General features: G+C 47.9%; 1 protein-coding gene across 3 annotated transcripts; it reads left to right on the top strand.

Moving 5' to 3' along the window:
• The first annotated feature begins 9916 nt into the window (after nt 1–9916).
• On the top strand, nt 9917–24555 carry IL13RA2 (interleukin 13 receptor subunit alpha 2). 3 transcript variants are annotated; one of them, XM_066559740.1, is made up of 11 exons: nt 9917–10007; nt 10684–10787; nt 11713–11852; nt 15582–15733; nt 17771–17924; nt 18397–18517; nt 20242–20426; nt 21508–21653; nt 22427–22571; nt 23215–23317; nt 24212–24555. In XM_066559740.1, the coding sequence occupies exons 3-11, from the start codon at nt 11768–11770 to the stop codon at nt 24252–24254; spliced, it is 1134 nt and encodes a 377-aa protein (XP_066415837.1). In that variant the 5' UTR covers nt 9917–10007; nt 10684–10787; nt 11713–11767; the 3' UTR covers nt 24255–24555. The 3 variants fall into 3 exon arrangements, with proteins under 3 accessions (XP_066415837.1, XP_066415835.1, XP_066415836.1); XM_066559738.1 differs by lacking the exon at nt 24212–24555 and having other exon boundaries at nt 22427–23307; XM_066559739.1 differs by lacking the exons at nt 9917–10007; nt 10684–10787; nt 24212–24555 and adding an exon at nt 10819–10830 and having other exon boundaries at nt 22427–23307.
• Nucleotides 24556–25577: the final 1022 nt, after the last annotated feature.

The following is a 25577-nucleotide window of genomic DNA, read 5'->3' as shown; positions in this document are numbered from 1 at the left end:
AATTGGACAGGAGCCAAAAAGTCCTGCCTGGGCAATTTACTAGAAAAAGAAGAGAACAAAGAAACTGATGGCTTTTGTGAGGTGTTCTACCAGGGGCAGGAGGGCCTCTTGCACCTGAATCAGTTTTCTCTGTAAAGGGTTTGTTATTTTGCCTTTTATTAAAACCTTTTTGTTTCCAACACTACCACAGAAGCCATCCTGCTGATTTTATGCCTTCTAAGGTAGCTGAGCTATCTTGGGTGTGAAACAGATCTCCAAGAGTTTATGAGACCTGGCTCAAGGAGACCCTTATTTCAGCTGCTCTACCCTTTTTCCCTAATCATATTTCCCAATCATATTTCCTGCTGCAGAGCAAGCCTATGTAAGAGCATCCACAAACCTGGGGAGATCAAACCTGTGCCTGATTTCACTGGCAGCCAGTGCTGGGAAGAGCAGCCAGCTGTGCCTTGGGGAGCAGCCCTGTGAGCACATCCTTCAGCACAAGGATTTGTGGCTGCAGAGCTGCTGAGTTGCTGTCTGAAAGCTGCAGTCATCTGGGCAGGACCTTGTTCATAGCATATCTCACAGGAAATAACAATGGAGCAAGGTTTTTCTCTGATGAAGGAGCCCCACCCAATTTGAAAGGACCCAGTGGAAGCCGAGAACAAAATTTCTCACTGGATAAAAAGTGTTTTACTTTCTGACACTTGTGTTTGTTTTTTGGGGGTTTTCCCCATGCATGAAGAAGACCAGCAGTCTGTGGACACCTGTGCCCAGCTGAGATGCTGATGTTAGTCCAGGCTGTGCAGAGCTGCAGCAGTCACAGGTGATGGGGCTGGGAGACCTGAGACCAGCCAGGATTGCCAAGGATTTCTTTCCCATCTGCTGGGCTCTGCCTGTGGCACTGTCCCCATGGTGTCCCACAGCCAGGCAGGGCTCTTCAGGTCACACTAATCAAGGTTTCCCCAACCATTCTGCATCCGGTAGTTAGGAAAATTAATCCACAAACATCAGAGGTTTATGTCCAAAAAGGAGACAGAGGAGTCCTTTTACTTTATTCCAATAAAGAGAGAGGCCATGGGGCTTTGCCCTGGGGTCTCTCAGATTTTTGGAGGACACAGCCTCCTTTTTATCCCAAATTCCTGGGTACATTTCCCTTCTCTCTTTCTCCATTTCTGAGGTACTTGAGAGGTTCAGACTTCCCGATACTCCCGATACCAAAGATTTCCCTCTAATGTATAACTCTCCCTTTTAATTTTTAATTGATATGGAATTTAGGGGTTTTTCTTCCCCATTGTTTCTTTCATCTCCCAATGTCTAATTTCGTTTATCAGCAAACCTAAAGCTTATTTGTAAAAGCAAAGATCTTTTTCCATTCATCAATCAGTGGAATCCTGTGACCGTGTTCACAGGGGTCTGAGGATGAGGGAAGAGATGAGGATCTGGCTCCATGTTTCCAAAGGCTTGATTTATTATTTTATGATACATATTATATTAAAACTATACTAAAAGAATAGAAGAAAGGATTTCATCAGAAGGCTAGTTAAGAATAGAAAAGAAGGAATGATAACAAAGGCTTGTGGCTTGGACTCTCTGTCCGAGCCAACTGGGCTGTGATTGGCCGTTAATTAGAAACAACCACATGAGACCAATCCCAGATGCACCTGTTGCATTCCACAGCAGCAGATAACCATTGGTTACATTTTGTTTCTGAGGCTTCTCAGCTTCTCAGGAGGAAAAATCCTAAGGAAAGGATTTTTCATAAAAGATGTCTGGGACAGAATCCTTCCCATTGTTTCTTTTATCTCCCAGTGCTGATTTTATCTACCAGCAGACCCACAGCTCATTTGGAAAGACAAATCCAGTGTTCCTCTCACTGTGGGAGGCTGTGGGGCCACCAGCCCCACGTGCAGGAGCTGTGAGCTGGGAGGGGATGCTGAGCCTGACGTCTGCCAGCTCTCCCTGCCTGCCCTATTTCCTCATGTGCATCCTACACACAGAGCACTCCCAGGCTGCCCTGTCAGATGCAGCTGATCAAAGCTCACTCTCTAGAAACAGGAACATACACAGCACTTTTTGTTTCCACTTCACTCTTCCAGCTTTCTTTTTTTTTAAGAGCTAATAAGTATTTTGTCTAACACGTTACCTGGCTTAAAGGAAAATCCAAAAGTGTGATGGTAAGTTGTAGTTACTTTATATTATGATTTTATTTTGTGTGTCTGTGTGTGTGTTTGAAACTCTCCAAAGCTGTTCAGTTGTAGTGCAGAATCTGGATTTATGCATACCACAATTTCTATATAAATTTGAAAGAATTTCTATATAAATTTTAAAGAATTTCTATATAAATTTTAAAACATTTTCTGTACAAATTTGAAAGAGTTTTCCAGCACCTCTTTATTTTTAAGTGACACTGATGTTTGTATTCTTGAAATTACTTTGGTTGTATCTGCTCAGAGTGCAGGGTGATGTTTAAATTGCAGAATTTCAGACAGTTGTGTTTATGTGTATGTGTGTTTACACCATTGTTGCACCAGTCCCTTTCAAGCCACATTCTGGCTGTTCTGAAATCCTTCCAGTGATCATTCCTTAAGTATCTTCCTATATTTTTTCTTTTATGGGAAGATTTAACAGCTTTTCCTGTCATTGACAGCCTTTAGGCATGTCCTAATCCAGCCTTGGCTTGCTGATAAGAGCTGATATCATGCAAGGGCTGTCTGGCCAAGCAGACCAGTGTTCTGGGCTAACACTCCTCTCCTGGGGGAGGTGTCAAAGATCTGCCTCTGAAAAGGGGACATCCATTCAGCATTTTTGGACTGTCTTTTTTTTTTTTTAAGAATTTCTCCTCAGTTTGTTCACTCTCAGGTCAATTTGTATTTCCCACATTTCACAAAGCAGCTTTCAGCACCAGAAGCTGTTGATGTGAGCAATAAAGGCTCGGGCTGCTGTTTGCATTGCTGGTCCCTGGTCACCCCAGGGAAGGCACAGGAGGGCAGCCCAGCACTGCTGCCCCCTCAGGCTCCAGGAAAACCACCTGCCCACAGGGAAAATGTGGTTTTATATGCCCAGGGCTGAGCTCAGGGCTCAAGGACCAGTCTGTGTGGCCGACCTGGAGTTTGCCCTTTCTCCTGTGTGCGCCAGCTGCCCTGCTCAGGCACCGGCCCTGTGCCCGTCCCTCTGGAGGATGCCAGACCCTGCCCTCAGCAGCAAAGGCAGGATTGGATGGTGGCTGCAAGGAGCCTCCAGGGCTGAGCATTCTCCCAGCCAGCCCGGCTGTCCTGGTGGCCCTGCAGTGACTGTGGGGGCGGTGGCTGCTCCACCCCTGGCAGATCCTGCCCTGCCCATGGCACCACTGGAGACAAAGGCAGGAAGCAAAAATGAAGAGATTGGGAATTGCCAGCTCCCAGGTCAGGGTGTTCAGCTGTATGAATAACAACTGCATGAATAAAACCCAGAATATCTTGTTTTTTCATGTGTTGGTCCCATTACACAGTGGTTGCACCAGAACACCTCTGCCAACACCTCTGTTATAAACGATTAAATCGGAAGCCAAAATTATAAGAAAATTTAGCAAAGATTTATTAGATCGTCAACAAAATAGAATTTCAAAAAACAACCAGCACAGCCAAGGCAGTGTCAGCCCCGGGATCGGCGCTGGGTGAGCCTGGATCCGATGGACAAAGTGCCAGGGTCTCCCCAGTGCTTCACCCCGTGAGTTTATATTCAGTTTATTCTGCCTGGGGCAGAGATGACCGAGTGTTCCCTTGTGTCCCTGCACATGCAGAACGGGGGCCATACATGTGCAGGGACTGACAGAAGTGAGTCCCGGTGTCTGGATGGCTGTCTGAGCACTCTGGAAGAGCATTCACAGGCAGCAGAGTGGCTCAGGTGCTGAGTGTGGCAGATGCAATCTCCCAGGTGCAGCTCACTCTCAGTGCCCCGGACATTCCAGGGAAGTCAGCGACCATGGCCCGGGAAGGTTCCATTCATACATTAACAGACTCGGTATTATCTTAACGTTGTCCAGGAACTAATTGAATAAAAATATGACTCTGCTCCCAGCCGGGGTGGTCAAAGACATAGCTTGGATTTTACAATATTTTATACATAAATTGTATGAATTATCTCTACCATATACTACAACTCCATAAACTCTCTGGTGCAAAGCTTAGATGGAGTTTAAAGGAGAAGGAAAGGGAAATTCATTTTCCTTATTCCAAGGGCTTACAGGCTTGTGGAGGACAAATCAGTTTTAAAAGACGAGGCAGAGAAGAAGAAACCAGGAGGTTTTTCTCACTTTAGGATGGCCTGAATGGAGCATTGGCTCCCTTTGCTGCCTGTGCCAGAGCCATCAGAGGCAGCTGATCCCTGCCTGCCTGGATCCCTGCTTTGCCTCCCCCATGGTCACCCAGAGCCTGCAGAGTGCTGCCCTGCTGCCAGCCCTGCTCTCACACTTACTGGGACAGCACCTCACGTGAAATATTTCTGCCTTAACGACACTCAACCTGGTTTTTGGTATGTCTGTCTAATTCTGGAGCAACCTGAAAACGAGACTGGAAGTGCTTACCACTGGGGATAATTTCTTTAATTACTTTTACCACAAAGGTCATTACTTTTGGGGGCAAATGCTGCTGGGGTAGAATTGGTACAAGGGAGGCCGGGTGGCCAGTGGAGATGGTGATTGCCTGGCAGCAGGATGTGCTGGAAGGAGGCTGGGCTGGCACCTGGGCACTCCTCACAGCAAAAAGGCTGAGCAGGAGGGTCCCAGTGAGGTGTGTCAGCCCCTCCCAGGATTTAGCACTGAGGAAGGGATTGAACCCCTGGCTGCCATCACCCACATCACTCTGGAGGCAAAACTGCTCTTGTGGAAAGGCAGCAGGCTCTGGGCTGCACTCAGGTGTTCAGCAGCAGGATGGCAGAAAACCACCCAGCCAGCCTGGGAGCTTGTTCTGCCCACTCCAGTAACTCCAGACAGGGTTCAGGATTGCAGAAAGATTTAGGACATTTGCCTTTCCAGGTATACTCTGCCTTCAAGCCAGGCTCACAGCCATGTGGTGGGAAGATTTTGGTCTTTCCTAAGGCAGCCTCTGGGCCAGGTAGGGAACAGTTGTGCTCACCTGCCCCCTCAGCAGGCTGGGGAATTTGGAGGGAGGAAGAAAGAGGAGAGTGTTTTCTAACTCTCAATGAACACCTGCACAGTCAGAGCCTGGGGCCCAGGAGGCTCCTGCCCACCCTGCAGGACAGCCAGGGGAGATGGTGTGGGTGGCACCATTTGTCTTTGGATGTCTCCATTTTCTCTGCTCCAGCAGGGCTCAGTCTGTTGGATACAAGGTGTTCTTTCTGCCTGCTCTCACCTGAAAGCAGAGAGTGGTCCTGCAGCAGCCTTGGGATTCTGCATGGGGTCAGCAGCTGCCCCTGACTCTGGGCAGCTGAGATCCGAGTCTGCAGGCAGGGGGAGCAGGAGCAACAGGGGAAATCCCTTTCTCAGAACAGGGATGCACAGATCTTCCCTGTGAGCCCCATATCCCTGACAGAGCCAGGCAGGACCCGTAGCACTCAGTGCTGGTGGCACTGGTAGCAGCCAAGAGCAGCCACATGGCAGAGTGCTGCCTGCACAAATAGGTACAGTGGCTCTTTGTCCCCCCAATCCTTCTGTGGCAGAGCCTTTCTGTTCTGAGGAGAATTTGTACCTTCTTCACATCTCCCTCTGGATGTACTCACAGCCTGTTGCAGTTGTTGCTCTGCCAGCTCGGCGTCTTCAGTTGTTTCTGTGATGCCCTGGTGCATTTAGTGGCAGAATTTGGTCCCTGGCATTCCAGGCTGTGCTCCTCTTCCCCTTCCAGCATCTCCCCAGCCTGCCCTGCACACCCCCAGCCCCTGGAGCCCTGGTTTTCCTGCAGGCTGATTCCCAGGCACTGCTGTTGGGTCAGCACTAATTCCTCAGCTGCTTTGTAGCTCTTTCCTGCAGAAGCTTTATGTGCACTGCTGCTCCAGGGTAGAGGCACTGAGTTCCTGATCCAGCCTGGCCCTGTGCCATGAGAGGAACTCAATTATGGCAGAACCTAAGCTAAACCTAAGGCCAGCTGCAGCAGAGGCAGAGCAAGTCCTTGTGTGGGCAAAGGGTACGTGCAGGCTCGGGAAGGAATTGCTCCAGGAGCAGGAGCTGACTCAGTGAAGACAGGAGCCAGCAGGTTGGGGATGCTTCAGTCAGGGTGTGCTCCCCAGGCAGCAGACACAGCACACAGAAACCATTTCATCAGGAAATGCAGGAAACTGCTGATTTGGATTTGTGCAAGGGCTGCCTCACAGGCAGTGGAGAGGCTGCCACAGACTCATCTGAAAGGCAGAGGGAGTGTGTGATGTTTGACTTTGGGCTGGATGGGTCTTTTTGGGAGCAGCACTGGCTACAGAAAGCAGAGATTTCAGTGAAGCCAGCTCCAGTCTTGTTGGCTCACAGGACACAGGCACATTCCAACAGCTGTTGTCCTTCCTAGGCTGCCATCCGAGCCAGGATAGCAGCCATCAGCAAAGAAATATGGAAAACTGAGGTCTTCACTCACCAGAAAAATAAATATTGACACTGGACATTGCTAGAGAGCCTGGATTCCTTCCATCATTTCCTGAAATCCTCTCACAGCCATAAGTGTTTAAGTGATGAATGTAAAGAAGGGATTTTTTTCCTTGCAACACTCAGTCTGCAGCCAATGCCCCGTGCTCCTTTTCCCAGCCCTTGTCCTTGTGGTGACATCCCCTCTGCAGTGCAGTCCATAACCCCGTGCTGGAGGCCGCAGGTCTGCTTGGAATTGCTTTCATCCTGGCACCTTGGAAGGAGCTTGTTTAATGCAAGTTCTGTAAAAGAGACTGATTTCCCTGAAACATGAGGCAGTGACGAGGCTTTTATAAATCATCCATTTTCCATGCCCCTGGCAATTTCAAAACTATCCTTCTGGATCAAATGAAACATGCTCTTTTATACCAAATGGTCTGCTCATAGCTGGAGCCTTTCTGCTTTTTATTTTGGTGATTAGGAAGCTGCTTCTAAACATGGAAGTTGCAAAGTTGAAAGCTTTATTTTGAGCTATGGCATCCCAATATTTTAACCTAAGTTTACAATGGATTGCTTGACAGAACCAATTTAGCACAAATGGGATGAATATATCAAATAAATTTCAACCAAAAAGGATTTGGCCCATTTTTTATATTTAGCTCTATTAATGGCCTCTGCCAACTGCTTTGCCATTTGCAGTGAAGTATTTCAGCAATGATGCTGCTGTTCCTTTATTTCCTCAAACAGAAGCAGATTTTTACAGAAGGGCTTTTTAATTTCTTCATGCAGCTGCATATCTGTCATAGTCCAAGAACCCAGCTCAGAGCATTCTTGGCTCTTTGAAATCTCTTTTTCAGCCTGGTGGCATCTTTATAAGCCTTCATTCCCTCAGCTTTAGTGTTTTTATTACTCCTGCCCCCAGAGAGCAGCTGTGGGGCTCTGGGAGCTGGCCAGGCTGGGGGAGAGGAGGAAGCTGAGGTGTTCCTGAGCTCACAGTGACTCCAGGAGTCAGTCACCCCGCTGACAAATCCCAAAAACTCTCGTTTGTGAGCAAACCAAACGAGTCAACTTCCACACCCTTGCAGCTGGGGAGGCAGACAAGCAAAGGGGACTCAGCCCCTGGGGCTTTGCTGGTGACACCAGGAGCCTCCCAGGAAAGGCAGCACAGGGGACACAGGGAGGGCTGAGCCCAGCCAGCAGTGATGCCTCAGGCTCAGCTCATTGCACAGAGCTTTGGCAGGGCTTGCTGGTGAGCCAGAGCTGCTCTGGTTTCATTTACGTCTTTTTCCATGATCTTGTCATCACCTTATGATGGATTTTTTAAATTTTCTTTTTTTTTTTTTTTTGTAGCTTTATCCCTTTTACACAACAGTTAATAAGACTCAAATCCTCTGCCTGTCCCTGCCCTGATCTCAGGGCCCTGAGGCTCTGGTCCAGCCCAGGCAGGGATTGTCCCTGCCTGCCCCTCAGTGCTGGGATGCTGCTCACAGCCTCAGTCAATGGGGCTGGAGCCAGCCAGGGGCTGAGCAGAGCTGTGCCCACTGATGGCTCTCCCAGCCACGGCAGAGCCTCCCCAGCTCTGCTGGAATGGCCATGGATCCTCTCCATGAGCCTCAGCTGAGCCCCTGCAGGACCAGCCTGGCTGCACCAGCCCTGCCAGGGCAGGGACAGAGCAGGGGGAGCAGGGACAGAGCAGTGGCACAGGGAGAGGAAGGGAAAGGAGAATGGCACAGGGAGAGGAAGGGAAAAGAGAATGGCACAGGGAGAGGAAGGGAAGAGCACCTGCAGCTCACCCAGGGGGCTGTTTTGGGCAGGATGTGACCAGAGCAGCTGGCCCAGCAGGCTCTGCTCAGCACAGACCTGCACCCTCTGCTCCTTCCCAGGTGTTCCAGTGCTGCTGGATGGGTGGTGGAGCTCTATTGTTGCAAATCCCAACGATGCTTTTTTTCCAACCCAATTTTCTCAGAAATTGACCCAGTTCTAGCATTTGGGAACTGGCATTCACTCTACTGGCAAATGTTTCTTATTTGTTTCAAACAATGTGTCCACTGTGACCTTTTCTTTTTAAATAGCTTACACAACAGGAATACATGAATGCAATATTCTAATCTTGCATAACTCTGAAAGCAGGGCCATACGTTTACCAGCAGTAAGGGACGTTTTTCCCCATCTTTTGCAGGAAGTAAGAAGGAAAATCCAGCAGTGTGCAGTGTTAAGGGACAACTTACCCATAATCTTCTTACCCCCAGAATTCACAGGGCTCTCAAGGTGACTGTGTTGACTCTACACATTTCTGCATGTCTATGCACACAGAGAAATGGAGAAGACACGTGGCAACTGGAAAGGAGCCTCATCCTGCCCCTGCTGCTCCAAAACATTCCCAGTGACAGCAACTGGGAAGTGACAACACATCCATTCAGCCTCTCATCAAACAGCAATACCCTAAGTCCTGCACAGGTGCTTGGAGGACACTTTTCCTCCTTACAAGAAGCATTCCTTCAGCTCCTGATGCCACTTCTCATACTCTTTGTATGCCTGAACTCTTTCCCAATATGCCTAAATTTGGCCATGGGAAGAGTCAGCCTGAGCCACAGCCCGTTCTTGTCAGGGCACGCAGAGCAGAGTTCTGCTGTTCCCAAAACATCCCCATTGTCCCTCCTGGAGGACACTCACTGCACTCACATTCCTGCAGCTCACAGGAGGACTCACGCATGACTGGCCATGACCTTGGATGCTCCTTGGCAGATCAGCAGAACCATCAGATGCTTTTCCAGCAAGGTGTGTTTGGCAATAGATGTCTCACCTGGCCAAGCCAGGCGTGGTGGCAGCACCTGCTCCCTGCAGAGCTCTGCAGCCGGGGCAGGGAGGGATGCAGGGCATGGAGACGGGCAAGGCTGGACAGTCAGGGCTGAATGCTGGCCACAGCAGAGGGGCCAGGAGGGGATCATCCACTGTATTCCCTGCAGAGCCCCAGGAGCCAGGAGAGGCCGGCTTGGCTCCAGAGCCGGGGAGATGATGGGAATGCTCTGTGGTGGGTCACACTGGGGGGGTCCTGGGGACCCCTGGTGGAGCCACAGGGGTCAGGGCAATGCAGTGAGCCAGGGGCTGTGGCTGCCACCTGCTGGGGACAGCTGCGTGTCACCGGCTCCGGCAGACTGCCTGCACTGATCCTGACATTTGGTTTTCATCTTCGTGATCACTTCAATATTTCAAACATACCTTTGACCCGCTTGAGCACATAAGAACAACAATTAGCACCAGCACCTCATAAAAGCCAGCAATGCTCCCTCTGATGCTTAGTAAAGCCTCTGACTGTGTGGCCAAAGCCATCACATTGCAATGCAACATCTGATCCCTGGGGAGCTCAGAGAGGAGTCTTTAAAAACCACAGGACTTCTGTGAAATGCAAAGCTTTGAGCCATGAAGCTGCTGAGGAGCCCCACACTCCAGAGATAGATGGGTTCCCATGCAATTAGAGGTCAAGGTAAGAGCACTCTGATGGTTTTAAACTTCCCTCTGAAAGCATTTGTTTATTTTTATTTGCCTTCTGAAATCATATGAATATATTCAAATACTGGAAATGAAGAGAAGCTTTCTGTGCTAGCGTGCACACACCATCCTTGGATGCTGCTGCTGCTGCTTCTCCCAGCTCTGCAGGGCAGCTCTCCTTTGCCACTGCACCCCAGCCCTCTCTGAAACACAGACCCACTGCCTACAGGTTTGTACTGACACTGGTTATCCTGTATTTCATAGGTTAAAGAAGTAATTCCTCTGATTTCTTCTGCCTACACATTGTCGCTTCACAGTGAAACAGAAAAATTACTGCTATTGCTGTAATAATAATAGTTATGTAATAACTATATTTATGTGATGGATTTATGTGATATAATAGTTACAATTATGTGATGGACTGGGGGGATTTGCTATTAATTTAAATTGAACATTTGCTTTTAAAATTGTTGTGTATTTTTAGGTGCTGCTATGTTTTGCCAGCTCGAATTTCTGGTTAATTTTAAACACGTACAGATACCCTGGCCAGCACAACCTGTCTCCTCCTCTGGCTCTCCTGAGCCACTTCTCCCAATGATGGGGGGTTTGTGTTGGCTCCAGTGCTCAGATTTCCAAAGATCCCTCTGACCTGAAGTTCTGTTGTTCAGCAGAGCCCAAGTGTCCCATTGCTGCATGGTAGCTGTGGCTGCTGAGGAGGAAGCAGCTGTGCCAGAGCCTGACCTGGGATTTCACCTGCTTGTGTGGGCAATATAAAGTGAGTTTGTTTTCTCAAGCCAGGCTTGTGTGGGCAATATAAAGTGAGTTTGTTTTCTCAATACATCTCTGTGATGAGTTGCATGCTCACACTGAGGCTGCCAAGTTCTTACTTAAGTGGAGCTCAAGCAGTGGCATCAAGGTTCCAGGAAGATTAATTCTATATCTAAACCTATTTATATACTAGATCTGTATCTATATCTAATCTATATCTCTCTCTCATCCTCCATCTCTATCTAATCTATACCCACACCTGTATCTATATGAAAAAAATTAAAACCCTGTCAGAACCCATGTGCTTTCTGGCACAGGGAAGCATGCTGAGCTGGGTGTCTGTAGGCAGTAATTTCTACCCACCTTTAGCATGAAATCTGAAGGAAAGAATAGCCCCCTCCCTGGAAACTCTGCTCCTTTCCCTCTCAGTCCCCATCTTCCCTCCAGCAGACTTGCACAAGAATAGAAATTTATCCCCTTCAAATATTGCCATGACAACTAAGAAGAATTCTCCCAAGCATTCCTACCATTCCTACCAAGTCCTGAAACAGCAAAGGCAAAAGGTGGGGATGATTGCATAACATGTGTCTAAATAAGGCAAGGCTCAGGCATTCTATTTTCATTTTTGTTAAATGAGAGTATCACCGGCCCAAGGCCCTTCCCGAGGCAGGGAGCTGAATCACTTTCCACAGAAGGCATGAGACAGAGGGCTGGGGATTGAAGTACTGACAGACTTCTGCAGAGTGTGCTTAGCTGGCCAGAAACTATTTCGAATGAAGCCACGTTTGGCCATCACCAAAAGTTGCAAAGAGAATTCCTCTGGGAAATAATTAATCAGCCTTGGTAAACAAGTAAAGCCACTCTTCTTGTCAGCCCTGCAGAGGGAATACAGGGTAATGCTGAAGCCTTTGACCTCTGCTGTGTCTCCACAGACCCTGAGAGCCTTTCAGGACTGCTCCTGTGCCCAGCCTGGGACCCTGAGCCCTGATGGCTCCCTGGAGGCTGCCCCTGCTCGCCGTGTCTCTGCTGTGGGGCTGGCTGCTGGCCTCCTCCTCCTCCTCACCCAGCACAGGTAAAGGCCAGCAGGCTCTTGTGTCTCTGCTTGGGTTCACTGGGTCCTTTGGGGCTTTGTCCTTCAGCCAGAGCTGCTCTTCTCTGTGTGTGCTTTGCTGTGTGAGTGCTGGTTCATAAACATGTAATCCATGGTGTAAATATGATGTGTGTTTAGTGGCTATTTTTCTGAGTGGATTTGAAAGGAGAAGAGACTGCCTTTGGTGTTTGATAGAGAGTTATCAAATATAAACACTGCTATAAATGCTCCTCAGCATGCTCCCAGACAGACAGACTGTGCTGGGTGTAAGAAACACAAGGCTTATTTGTACTTGGACAGTAATGCCTCGAAGAGAACACTGCTCTGCAAGCTGCCATTCATGGCCATGGCACTTCAAGCACCCTTTCTTTGCTGCACTGCCCCTGCTGGCTCTTTTGGCATCTGGCATCTGCACCCAGAGAGATGCTGAGCAGGTCTGGCCCTCCCTGATGGAAGCAGTGCATGGTGCAGAGCTGAGAGGCTGCTGTCCTGTCCTGCCAGCCAGCACACACAGAAAGCTGCCACAAGCCCTGCTGGAATAAATCAGGCTAGGCTCCATTTTCTTCATGTGGGAAAAGCCAAATCTTTATTCACATAACTTATTTTATACAGTTTTTACAGACCTTATGTGCAACATCCATTGGCTGGTACTTTCCTTACTACTCCATTTATTGGTCAGAAGGTGATTTGTGTGCACATGCTAAGGTTCAGGTGTTTACATTTTTCTTTTGTGGGTTCTCATGGAACAGATCTAATGTTTATGCAGATGGACTTATTTTTCACCCAAGAATAGGTTGTTATGTTAACAAACTATTCATACCAGGATTGTTTTCACGCAGGAAGTTGCAAAGTACTAGCTGCACTTGGAAGAAATGACAGGCCAGCTATCAATCCTGATTTTATGAGGCTTTTCTGTTATGGTTCTTTTACCTGTCTAGGACAACCCCCCTGGTGCCACTCTGAGCAAAGCCTGCTGCCTTTGACATGGGCTCCAGAAAACATGAGTGTCACCTCCACCTCTCTGAGCAGCACAGGGAAGGGCAGACATAGAGGGAGGACATTTGGGGACCCCTGGCAGGCTGCTGCTTTTCCACTGGCAAAATAGGTGGGAAATTGTAAATTCCACCTGCATCTCAGAGGGCGTGGGGTGGACAGAGGTGGTGAGGGGCAGCTGGGGCCAGGCAGGCGTTTGTCACCTGTGCAAACCCCCTCTAGGATCCCCTGATGGGGAGACCCCTAAAAAGTTCTGTGCCAGGATTGACAAACAAATGGGACTTTTGGTTTTTTCAGTCTTCAGGTTTTTATTTTTTCTCTTGTCAACAGTTCTGCATGCCATTCCAGACAGCACACAAAGAGAAAGGCACCAAAAAAGTCCCAAGACACACAGGTTCAAGGTCTTTTAAAACTATTTAGTCCAATTAACTCTTGGAATGCATTTTATTTCTACCTTTCTACCAATAATTATTTGTCTGTTCACACAACATCTGCATTGGGGCTCTTTCTAACCAATCCCCCTGTGCCACCGACACTGCAGAAAATGGAGCAGATGAAGAGCAAGAAGGAGATCAGACAATGCCCCAAATCCTCCATCTTGTCTCCCATCTACCTCCATACTAAAACCCCAAAACTCAAAAGTTTTTCACCCTGTGATAAACTACACCACTATCTATTTCACACACTCATAGATTCCAGTTCATCCCAAAGCCTTGGCAGCTTTCTCCATGGGTGAGGGTTAAAAGCAGTGTTCTCCTGGGGGTCAGGACTTCTCAGGACAGGCAGAGGAACATTCCCTGTGCCCTGGGTTCCAGCAGTCACCAGAGCAGGGCTGCTGGTGGCAGTGAGGGCTGTGGCTGTCCCAGAGCCAGCTCAGCATTGCCTGACTCAGCAGCACAAACATTCTCAGGGGCAGAAGCTCTTAGTTTGGTTTTCTCCAAGAAACATCCAGGAGCAGCTCTCCTTCAAGACTGCGTGGTGAAATAGAGCATTTCCAGTCCTATGCTCTGTGTGAGTGATGGGGATGTGAGTGAGACTGGTCATGTGTTATTGTGAAAATGAGAAACTGCAGGAGGCAGTGCTGACATTTAAAAACAATAAAATCCCAGAGTGCAAGCACCATCCCAAAGAGAAGCTTTTCTGTTCCCTCTGAAATCCAGTCAATTTTTGTTGCAAGAATTGCTGTTTACAATTACAATTGTTTTGAAAAAATACTTATGTTTTGCTCAAGATATAAATAAATTTCAGAGCATTCTCCTACCCAGACAAAAATTCCAGTTCTGACCAATCTAATCCTGTCTTGACAGCTTGTCATGACAAAGGCTAGCAGCTTTTTGCTTCTTTGTTTTTTTCCTTGTGAGGTTCAGCATTTATACACTCAGGAGGAGCCTCCCAAGCCCTTGGTCCAGTATCATCCTAAATGCATCTCCTACTTCACCATCTAATGTAATAACAAATCTCCATGGAGCTTCACATTCTGGGAACAGGGATTATCAAACTGCTGCCTGGAGTGTGTTTTATTCGGGAAAATTTCTGTAGAAGAAACAAATCCTCCAGCAATATACCCTGCAAACTTTCCAGGGAGCACATTAAACCTGGATTTATGTCACCATCTTCCACTGAACAATATCCTTATGGTCTGCTTTCACAATGGATTTATTAAAAGAATAAAAGAAAAAAAAATGGTGCAAATCCTGATGAAGACATTAAAAAGGTGTTAGAGAAGTGATCTGGAGGCCAGACTCAAAGGGAGAATGGTGGTAATTCTGGACTGGCTCTGCCAGGACATGGGCTCCAAATTCCTGTGAAATAAAGTATCATGCAATGAGTATGTAGAAACCAAATGGATAATCTCACCTCTAGATAGTGGAGACAAATTACCTTTGATGTTGACAAAAACTGGCTTTGTTTCAGCTAATAAAACTGAGCAGCCAAACAGTTTTTGTCATGTTAAAGACAACTGCATATAGAGCTGGACCTTTAGGACACATCTTAGGATGGAATTCATCCACACTTCCTTATTTATTGACACATACCAGCACCTTGAAATACCTTTATAAAAGCCAGATCAGCTGTAAAGGCACATTTTTGTATAGCTGACAGATGTCCAAAATAAGAATTATTCTAATTCTCTGTTTTTTACCTTTTTTCCCTGTTTCATTTCCCCAATAATCTTTAATATACTTGAAAGGAATATGTAAAGCAATATGGGTGATTTGTGTCTATTAAGGCAAAGGAATATAAATCCCCCTGACAGCACACTTTGATCTGCCATCCTGTGTAGGTGGATGTGCTGAACACAATATTTGCAGAGATAAGTGTCCTGAAGGTTGGTAAATACCAGGGGTTGCAGGTAAGCAAATACAGCACATGAAAGGTCATCCCAGGACAGCAGTTTTGCTTAAAACATCTTGAAAAAGGGTGTGAAAAAGTGGCCTTCTGTATGCCTTTTCAATGATCCTTGAGTGTTTTCTCTGAGCACCAGCAAAAACTGGTTTTTGGTGGGCAGGGCAGAGCTCGTGTGTGTTTGTTGAACAGCCGGGGCTGCAGCCCTTCCCTCCACATCCAGCAGCTGCATTTCAACAATCCATAGCAAAGTATCACACTGACTGTTTCATGGCTGCTTTGGGTTTGTTTTCTCAACTTGTCTCTCTGTTTCACCCTCTGCTTTGTTTTTAATTGCAGTTTAATTTTTTAAACTTTTTATTTAATTTGCAGTTGCTCCCCCCCAAGACCTGCGGATCACTGACCCCGGGCTCCTGGGCTCCCTGGATGTGGAGTGGAAGCCTCCTCTCCACGCCCAGACCTTCCAGGAGTGCACAGTAAAATACAAGCTTGAATATCACAGCACTGGGGATAGAGACTGGAAGGTAAGGCACAGCATGAATCAATCCTCCCAAACCAGGGCTGTTGTTCTGCCTTTACTTCTTGCACAGATTTATGTCTGCATTTCGAGCAGGAGTGGAAGCAAAGCTGTTCCAGTTTTCCATGAGAAACCAGACTGGTTCAGTGGTTTGAATGGGAATGTGCTTTGAAGCAGCAGCCAGGGAAGAGGTTCTTTCTGTCACAGGGCTGGGTGTTTGCTGCCCAGAATAATAACATTCCTCAAAGATCCTCTAAAGCATCTTTATGGGGCTTGAACTGAAACAAATGATCCTTAGGGATGTAGAGCGGTGAACAAATAAAAGTTAAATTTCTTTAATTATCCTAAAGCTCTAAAATTCCCTATATCCAGAACTGTGTTTCTAATTGCCATTTACTTCTCTCTTTTAGATGTGGTTGACTCTAACTCAGCTCTTTGATAAAATTGTCAATCATCTCTCATTGATGTGTAGCAGGGCAGCAGCAGGCACAGCACAGGAAGGGTTGTTGGAATATATTTTGTGAGTGCTTAGAAGATGAAAGCTGCTGCAGGTTTGGGAAGGTAAATGGAATGAGGAGAGGAGAAACCCAGCAGTGGGGGCTGTTTGGTTAGCACACGGTACTGAGGAACACATGAAAAATATGCTGAGGATCTCCCTCAACAACCCAAAACACAGACTGAAATCCTGAGAGAAAAAGGGATTTTTTTGCACAATCCTAAAGCAGGAGAGCTGGAGGGCTTGCCAGCTCAAGAGACCAGGGAGAGAGAAGGAGCACTCAGTCAGGCTGGCAGTGCTGGAACAGGACACTGCTTCCCCTGCCTGGGGCAGCAAAGCCAGGGCTGCCAGGCTGTGCTCAGCCCCACAGAAATGGGGTTAGGCTCATCCCAGAGGAGTCTGCAGAGGGGAAAATCCTGTTTCAGCTACGGATTGCAATTGCAAGGGCATGGAAAGGGGCTCCTGGACCTGATGCCGGTCACAATGCACCTCATGCTCCCAGCTGTGCAGCAGTGCAGAGCCCTCCAGGATGATTTTAACTGCAATTTAAAAGAAAACCATATGCAGTTTCAAAAAAAACAATAAAAATCAGAATTCCTGAAGCCATGAGTAATAAAAGTTTCTTATATGAGGCAGATGTACAGACTAGAGCAAAATCACCTCTGACACCTTGCCAGAATGTTGACCTCAGATAAGGTCACAAAGAACAGTCACAAAGAACAGTCACAAAGATAAGGTCACAAAGAACAGTCAGGCTGAAGAGAAACCATTGGACATCAGCAGAAGCAAACAGGACTGATCCCTCTTAGAAATACCTGGCTCACCAGAGCTCTCACACCTTGGGAGTGCTGAGGACACTGTGGGCTGTGCCACTGCTGTTTCCACTGCAGCACACAGATGCATTTTATGGCACAGATGCATTTTGGGCACGTTACCTCTGTCCTACATGAGCTAACACAACACTTCATCTCATCATTTGTTGTAAACCTTGTCAACTTTGTTGTCCTTGCATAAAGTGAAGGGGAGTAAGTCTGAGGGGGAAAAAAATGATAGAAAAACCTTCCAAGGGGGTGCTCAGAAAGTCCCACAAAGGCCAAGCCAGGTGGTGCACAGGGGTGGGTGAGGCTGTGCTGCACTGCCTGGCTGCTGGTTCACCCTTTCAGGGGCTGCTTGCACTTCTCACAGGAACCAGCCTTACCAGACTCGTTGTTCTTTCTGTTTCTCATTATTTCACACCATAAAAAAATGCCTTTTATGTGGATTTGTGGTGGTATCCTCCTCAGGCTGTGCTCCTTGCTGCTGGGGTCCCATTAATCAGCCTGCTCTGCCTTGTCCTGGCTGGGTGCTGTGGGGTGAGGGGACTCACAGCCAGCAAGGCTGGGCACAGCCTTGAGTTAATGCTGGAGGAGCCCTGGGCAAGGGAGGCAGGACAGAAATATTGAGATAATAAAGCACACAAATTTTCAGCTGGAGCAAGAGCAAGGGTACCTAATTCTGCAGCCCACTTAGTGACAGAAGAGGTGCTTAAAAAGTCTGTCTTTCAACCAGGTTATTTTTACTAGGAAGCTAAAACTCAGAGTTGGATTTGACCTCAGCAGGACTGCTGAAGTGAGGCTGCAGACACTGCTCAAAGGAAGGTGTACAGGTGACGTGGAGGTGCAGAGTGACTGGATTTATGCGACCTTTCAGATCCCACCACAAGGTCAGGAGCAGCCTGTGGTACCTGCTGCAGTTTGGTGCTTTGCATGAGCCTGTTGCATGAGCCAGTGCTGGCTGGAGGGTTCCTGGATGGATAAGTTATTGCAGGGCTTCCTGCTGTTTAAGACACGAGAGCAGCTCTGCAGCCAAAGGCTGTGCTTGTGGTTACTGGGTACCTGGAGCTTGTTTCCCTCTGCCCATGCCCCAGCTCTGCTCAGCTGCCCTGCAAGAGCTCCACTGCTGAGTGAAAAGGTCAGTTTAGCATCTTTCTGCTCTAAGGTGGACTGGCTTTTATGAGAAACAGAGCACTTGGCAGTGAAACTAATAATTCTGACTGGCTGCTTTTCTTTTTTCCTTTCTTTTCATTTTTTATCTTTCAACTGCAGCACACAGTTGTTCAAAGGCATAAAACTGTGGTTTTGCTGCATCTGACTGGTACACTGCTAAATAGTGGTTATTTCCTTCTCATTTGACAGGAAAACTTGAATCAGAGGTCCAGAAATTCAAGTGCATCTATCATGACTGGGAATACCTGAAGTGCACCTGGCAGCCAGGTCTCCTCACACCTCATGGTGTACATTATGGGCTGTATTATTGGTATGTAACAGCAAAATAGGAAAACAGCCAGGCAGCAATCAAGTGAACCACTCAAAGTACAAAAATGCCACAGGAAATATGTTTTTATAGCTGGCAGTGCTATTGCCCAGTTCACCCAGAATGAGCCAAAATAATGTCTCAAGCAACACACAGCTTCTGGCAAGAAAACACCAAATCCTTTCTTACTTTCTTAAAATCAGGCCCATGCTGATCTTTGCCAGGAAATGCCTTCTCACTTCCTCCTTTCCTTTTATTCATCCCCAGGAGGTGTTTTCTGCATGTTGTTCACATAAAGACTTGTGTTTTCTCTTTGCTAAACACACCTGGGTAGTTCTGGCTGCACATTTCCCATGATCACAGTGCATATATCTCAATTGGACAGGATTTAGCACAAGGCTACCAAGTTCAGTGAACCCTAGACACAGAGTGGAGCTTCTCAGCAACTCAGAGTTTTAGTGTTCAAATATATTTTCATAGCCTCAGCACATCCCATACAAGCAAACATGCTGCCACAAGGCAATAATAATACATAATTCTCAACTGTTTCTTTTAAACTGGTGCCTAAATTCTGTTTTGCAGGAAAAACATAGCTAGAATGAGTGGCTTGGGACAAAGTAAATACTGTATTTGTGCTTCAGCTCCTATGATATTATGGAAAGGATGACTTAGGCTGGGTTTCGTGCCACTGGGCTATGTCGACAAAATGCATTTTAAAGAGGTTCCATGGAGTTCTTGGAAATATTCTTCAAAGGAGAAGCACCAATTCAATACCATTTTGCTAACTGCAAAGATCTGCTTGAAGGAAACCATGGAAGTGCATGATTCATGCCTTAAAGGAAAACAAACACTAAAAAAACCCAACCTTGAGTCAATTGCCTTCAATAAAACCAGGCATTTGGATCTGGGTCCCATTTTATCACAAGATTGGGTGGACACCACGGCATCCTTTGATCCCTGTGAGCAAATTTTTATTGTACTAGAACATGAAGTTTTTCCCCCAAACATAATGTGCTGTGCAAGGAGACTTTCATTAGGTCTGGAGTACAGGGGCCAAATTCAGCCCTGTTGTGAGGGCACAAAGCAGCAGGAATCTTGAAAGGCAGTATGAGACACCAGTCAGTATTTCCAGGATGCAGCCAGCAGCTCAGCTTTGGGGAGTGGCTCCCAAAGGCAGAAGGGAGCTGTTGTGGCTGCACATCAAGTAACAAACAGCAAACCCTGAGTTCCCATGTGCCCATGGAGAGTCATGGGGACCACCTGCAGTCAGCCAGACCAGTTCAGCAGCACTCAGTACATCCATGGCACACAGCTCCTGCCTAAAACCACTTCAGTTTGGTTTGGGAGGAGACCTTTCTGCAACTCCAGGGTCTGTGGCTGATGGTGCAGGAAGGGCCCTAGAGGAGCAGGACTGTCTCCATGAGTAGAGGCCAGATCCTTCCCCAGCTCCAGTCACACAGTGGCACCTCTTGTGCTCCAGGAATGGGCTTGGGGAGAACCTGGTACAGCCTAAAAACCAACCTGAGAAGCTGTCTGTGCATGTTAATTTGGGTTTTTTCTCTTCTCCACACTTTTGCCATAGCAGGAGTGCAGGTGACTGACTCACAGCACTGTGCTTAGGACAAAGGCTGGGATATGGGCAGGACTTGAGGCTTAGGTCCAATCTTGTAAAAACAATCTTACTAAGCAGTAATTTGCTTTGGTTCTTCTTTCTGTTTCTCTGCCAGGTACGAGGGGCTGGAGCAGGCGGTGCAGTGTGCTCAGTACATCCAGGAGCAGGGGCTGAACCTGGGCTGTGTGCTGCACAACCTCAGCCAGGCAGAGTACCGGGATCTCCACATCTGCGTCAATGGCTCGGCAGCAGGCACTCAGCTCCGGCCGCTGTACAGCACCCTGCGCCTGCACAACCTTGGTAAGGGTGCCAGGGGAGCAGCAGGGGACCCTGCTGGCCACCACACAGCCCAGGCCACTGCCTGCATTCAAGGTGTGCTTTTGGAGCTGCGTGCTTGGAACGTGTGCATTTCCCCAAAGGAAGGGGCTGTGGCATGTGCCCAGCAGGATTTCAGTTTCCAGGAGTGTTTGCAGGGAAGCAACACCCCCCAGCACAGCCCTGGAAGACAGTGGATGCCTCCAAGTGCTGCATGTGGACGGCTCAGGACACAAATGGCCTGCTGGCCATGTGGCAGAGCAGCTATGGGGTGTTTGCCTCTAACAGCACAGTCACAGAGACATCTTCATTTACTCCTGCTGGGATTGAAACCACTGCTGCACTCCTTGCAAGCACAGCAGAGCTCTTTGGGCTCTGCTGTTCAAACCAAGCTAAGGTCTGGGGTGAGCTGAGTGCCAGATGTAATGGGGTCTGTCAGAGATGGATTTCAAACCCATGACAGGCACGGAAAGGGAGCAGAGCACAGCATGATGCACAAACATTACATGTACTCCGTGTTTATTACGGTGTATATTTATTAAACCATGCTGGTGCATTTGCCTACATGCCAGAAGGACAAATAGCCAATCATCCAGCTGAGCCGCTGGGCTAAGGAGCAGGATTTCTGAATTCAATTAGTGCTGCCATGTGCTTCGCGTGTGGCTCTGGGTATGGGACTGGAATCAGAGCCTTTTCTGGGATGCAGAGCGGGCAGGGAATGTGCCGGGCAGGGAATGTGCCGGGCACGGCGCTCACACCCCGCGCTTCCAAACCCCTGCCCTGCAGCCCAGAGCAGGGACCCCGGCCAGGCTGTGTGGCAAGTTAAAATAATCAACACACCCTCCAGACTCGGTGACACCCTGCTCCTCCAGCGTGGTGGCTGAGAGCCAGGAGCGCCCAGAAATCCATCAGCGGGGACAGGGACAGAGGCAGGCGGGGATCAACTGCAGCCTTTCGGCCAGGAGCTGTCCCAGCACCTCTGGCCCTCTCTCTCTCCCCCCAGCACAGCCTGGAGCAGCTGGAGCTGTCCCAGCCCCCCTGACCCTCTCTCTGTCTCTCCCCCCAGCACAGCCCTCGGCCCCGGAGCAGCTGCAGCTGTCGGTGTCCGCAGCCCAGGAGCTGAGGGCCGCCTGGAGCCCGCCGGGAGGGCGGGTGCCGCCGCAGTGCCTGGAGTACGAGGTGCAGGTGGCCGAAGATGCGGCAGCCTGGGCGGTAGGGACAGCAGCGGGGTGTCCCAGGGACGGGAGGGGCTCGGGGAGCCCGGCCGAGCCGGCAGTGGGGGCACAGGCTGCGGCAGGGTGTGGGTTCCCCCGGCGGGGATCGCTGCTGCACCGCACACGCTCCTCCTTAACCCCCTGACCTGCAGCTGCAGCTCTGCTGGAGCAGGAACGGAGCCCAGCAGGAGGCTCCAAGAGAGCGTTTCCTCCTGCCTGCTATCTCAGAAATCTGCCATCGAGGAAATTTAGAGGTCGCTGTGGTTTGTTTCCCCAAATAGGGTGACATAACCTGGACCTGTGAAACTATAATTCTAATCTCTCAAAAGGAGTGGCCTAGGACAGAATATATATTTTATGCATGGTGCTTTTTCCTTGTATGCTATCTAGGTTCAGTTTGGAGGCAAAACCAAAAAGGGCTAATTAATCATAGGGAACATCTCTTTTTTAATTGCTGTATTCCACTCATGAGTCTACTTGGGTAAGAAAGAAAGATTCCAAATTTCCAAAAGAAAGATTCCATAAATTAACAGGCATAAATGACAACATACATGATGACACCTCCAGAAAGTATTTTCAGTGGATTTGTCTTCATAATAATGTTATTTGCATTAGCTTGTACAAAACTATTGTGAAATCATTTAAAACTGCCAAAAGATAATCCAAAGCTTTACAGAGCCTGGACAATGTGCAGGAACATCAGGCCACACACCAGACAGATCCTGCTGGTGGCACGTAATTCCTTGATTTTTTTTCTGTTTTGTTTCTCAGTTTGTTTCAACCCAAATGGAAACTGCTGTAACAATTTCCAGAGCAAACCAAAGCCACGTTTCATGTGTTCGTGTCAGGGGGAGAACAAACATTTTCTGTGCAGACCAAGGCTTCTGGAGTGAATGGACACAGGATTGTTTCTCTGGTATGGAACTCCAAATAAATTGTGTTTCTTTTATATGGTTTATAAAACCTGCTTGGGTGCAGGTGCTGCCCTGGGGATCTGCTGGTGTCCAGCCCTGCAGGTGGGCTGCTGGCTTAGTTCCACCTTCAGCCTGCTCCAGCACAGCCATTCCTGCAGCTTTGCCTCTCCAGTGCACTTAGCAGGGGAGCCCCAATATTAAATAAATATTAATGCTTCTGCAGCAGCACCTTTCCCTGCTGCATGGGGACAGCTGGCATGGAGGAGTGGCTGCTGAGCAAGAGAGGGCACAGGGTACTTGCAGTCCCTGCACAGGGCATCCTCCTGGCCATCCTGCACCACAAATCAGCTCCTGTAAACCCTGCAGGCTCTCTTGGGCTGTCCTGGTGTGCACTGGCTCTGCTGCAAGCTGCAGAAGGCAGGGGAGAGGCACTTAGCAGTGACTGCATCAATGTGCCAGAGATACAACACCCTGAAGGAGGATGTGAGCCCAGCCAGTAACACACCTGTAACAAACAAACAAACAAATAAATAAAAACATGTAGGGTAACACGGACAAGGTGAGTTTGTGTCTGAGCCCAAGCTTTGTAGGAGGTAATGTAATCCATTCTAACATCTTCTTATTTCCTGCCATTTATCTTTGCAGTGCCCAGAAAAGAGGACAAGCAGCTGTTTATTCTCATTCCAGTAATCCTGAGTTTGTCAATTAGCCTTATAATATTTATGTTGATTGGCCAGTGCAAGAAAAGGTAAGCACCAAGGATGCCTGCCCAAGCAATGTGCTTTTTTGTCGGTGTCTGTAACAATTTGGAAGTACAGCTGTAACTGAAATATCACATTAAATGTCTAAGGGCCAAACATTAATAGATGCTCTAAGACTGGACAGCAAACAAGAGTTCATTTTCAGTAAACAACCCTCCTGAGTATGTCTGTTTCTGATATGAAATGCCCCTACAGCAACCCATAAACTCACTGCAGAGACTCAAATACTGCTCATAAGAGCTCAGACTGCTTCTGTTAAATGCAGCGGTTGCTTGCATGCACAGCAGCATAAATAAAGCTATTATCATGCCCCAAACCACTCAAGAGCAGAGATTTGTCCTAGCTGTGTTATAGCAGTGCCATTTTAATGGGCTAAATCCTCATTCTTTTGGCACTCTCATCCCAGCTGTTTACATTCATGTCAGTGATGGCATGAGGGGAAAGCAGATGAGTGGATGAATTCGTCTGGTTTTACTCATGATAATTTCTTCAGGTCTGAGAGAACTAATGCCCCAGTACTGATAACTGTTTTCTTTTCCTGATGGCTATGTAGCATAAGCAAGCAGGAAGCTTTTCTAATAAGCCTTTTAAGGCATTACTCATGAGGGAGAACTGGCTCTAGAAAGACCCTTCTGTGGTCCCCAGAGATGAACTGACACCTGTTTACAGTCCCAAACTCACCCCCCTTCATCTTTGCTGTGCATCTGCCTTCCAAAGGTTTTGGTTTGTGAAATTTGAACAAGCTGTAGATGCTAGTGAGAAATCTGTGGAAAGCAAATGCTTGCTGCATTGCCACTGGGATGTGGCAATGTCTGACAGGGATGCTAGAGCATGTCCTCAGCTCTCTCAGTGTTGGGAATAACAGCCTGTGTCCCTTTCAGATCCCCAGCAGGAAAGCCATTGCACACATCTCTGGGATTCTAACTGCCTGTGCCTGCTGCACTGCTCGTGTTTGGTGGGCTGCTCATGGAACCATCCTAAAGACAGCCCAGGAGCCCTGAGCTTTCTGCAGCCCACGTGGGTCTTCCCTGCCTGCTGCCACTTGTGGAGGCAGCTGTTGCAATCCCAGTCCTTAACAGGCCCAGGAAAACTGGAGGGGCTTGAACTGACTGCAGGAAAACTGGAAGAGATCCAACCTGCCTCTGAAGCAAGGTGTTTCTGATAACAGGACAAGGGAGAAAAAGAGGCAGTGGAAACTGCCATGAATAAAGATAACATGTTCTTCTGTGGGCTTGTTTGGGTTTTTTCTTTTGTGAGGACTCCAGCAATCTGTCAGCAGGACACACACACTGAAGGGCAGCTCCTCACACACAATGCTACACAATGCTACACCTGCATCCAGCCCCTATGCCCACCTTGCTCTCACCTGATCTTCCCTTTCCCCACTCAGCCTGCTGAGAGCACCTAAATGCTGAACAGGAACTACCTGAGATATCCATTCCATCAGCTGATACACCTCATCTGCTGAAAAGCTCAGGTGCAGAGGCCTTGAGAGAAACTTTTCCTCTAGAGAGGAATGACCACAGCTACTGCAAAGGACAGATGATTCAGAGGAGAAGTGAGGGTCACTCCAGCAAATGTGGCATGGGCATTTCTCTAGGAACTGGACACTGGCACCAGAATTCAATGAAGCATACCCGATGTTTCTCATGTAGTCAGGTGATGAAATTGCTGACTGATTTTTTAGGAATCATTCTCTATGATGATGATGATGATAGAAAAAAAAAAAAAGATTTAAAAAGCATCACTGGATGAGATACCCTTTTCCAAGCCCATTCTGGGTTTTTTTTCTTGAAGAAATAACCAAGGCAAACACAGGGGTTTAGTATGGTTTCATTTCATGAGAACAACCCTGAAAATGTATTTTCTTGAAGGAGCATTTATTCAAACTGGGAATGTCTAATGATCAGTGGAAGCCCAGAGAGAAAATCAAGTTTGTGTCAATGAGTTATGTAAAGAGCCATATCAACCCAATCAGAAACAAAACAACACAGCAAGTGTTGTTGGATGCAAGCAGTTGGATGTGTTACACATCCAACAGCAAAATTATTCAATCACTATCAGCTGCTTCCACTGCTAAATGGGAAACAGCCCAGTGTAATTTGGGGAGCAACCTAAGGAGGAAAGAACCAGGAAAAAAAAGGTCAATGCAGGGACTGAAGCAGAAATGAAGTTTCATGGCTGTTGTAATTCTGCTGAGACACAACCTGTCTCTACTGTCTCCTGGACAGCCACCACAGGATGCCT

The sequence above is a fragment of the Molothrus aeneus genome, chromosome 14, assembly GCF_037042795.1.
Source record: "Molothrus aeneus isolate 106 chromosome 14, BPBGC_Maene_1.0, whole genome shotgun sequence".
NCBI classification, from domain to species: Eukaryota; Metazoa; Chordata; class Aves; order Passeriformes; family Icteridae; genus Molothrus; species Molothrus aeneus.
The sequence above is the reverse complement of the archived record's forward strand: the minus strand, read 5'-3'. Positions and strand labels throughout refer to the sequence as shown.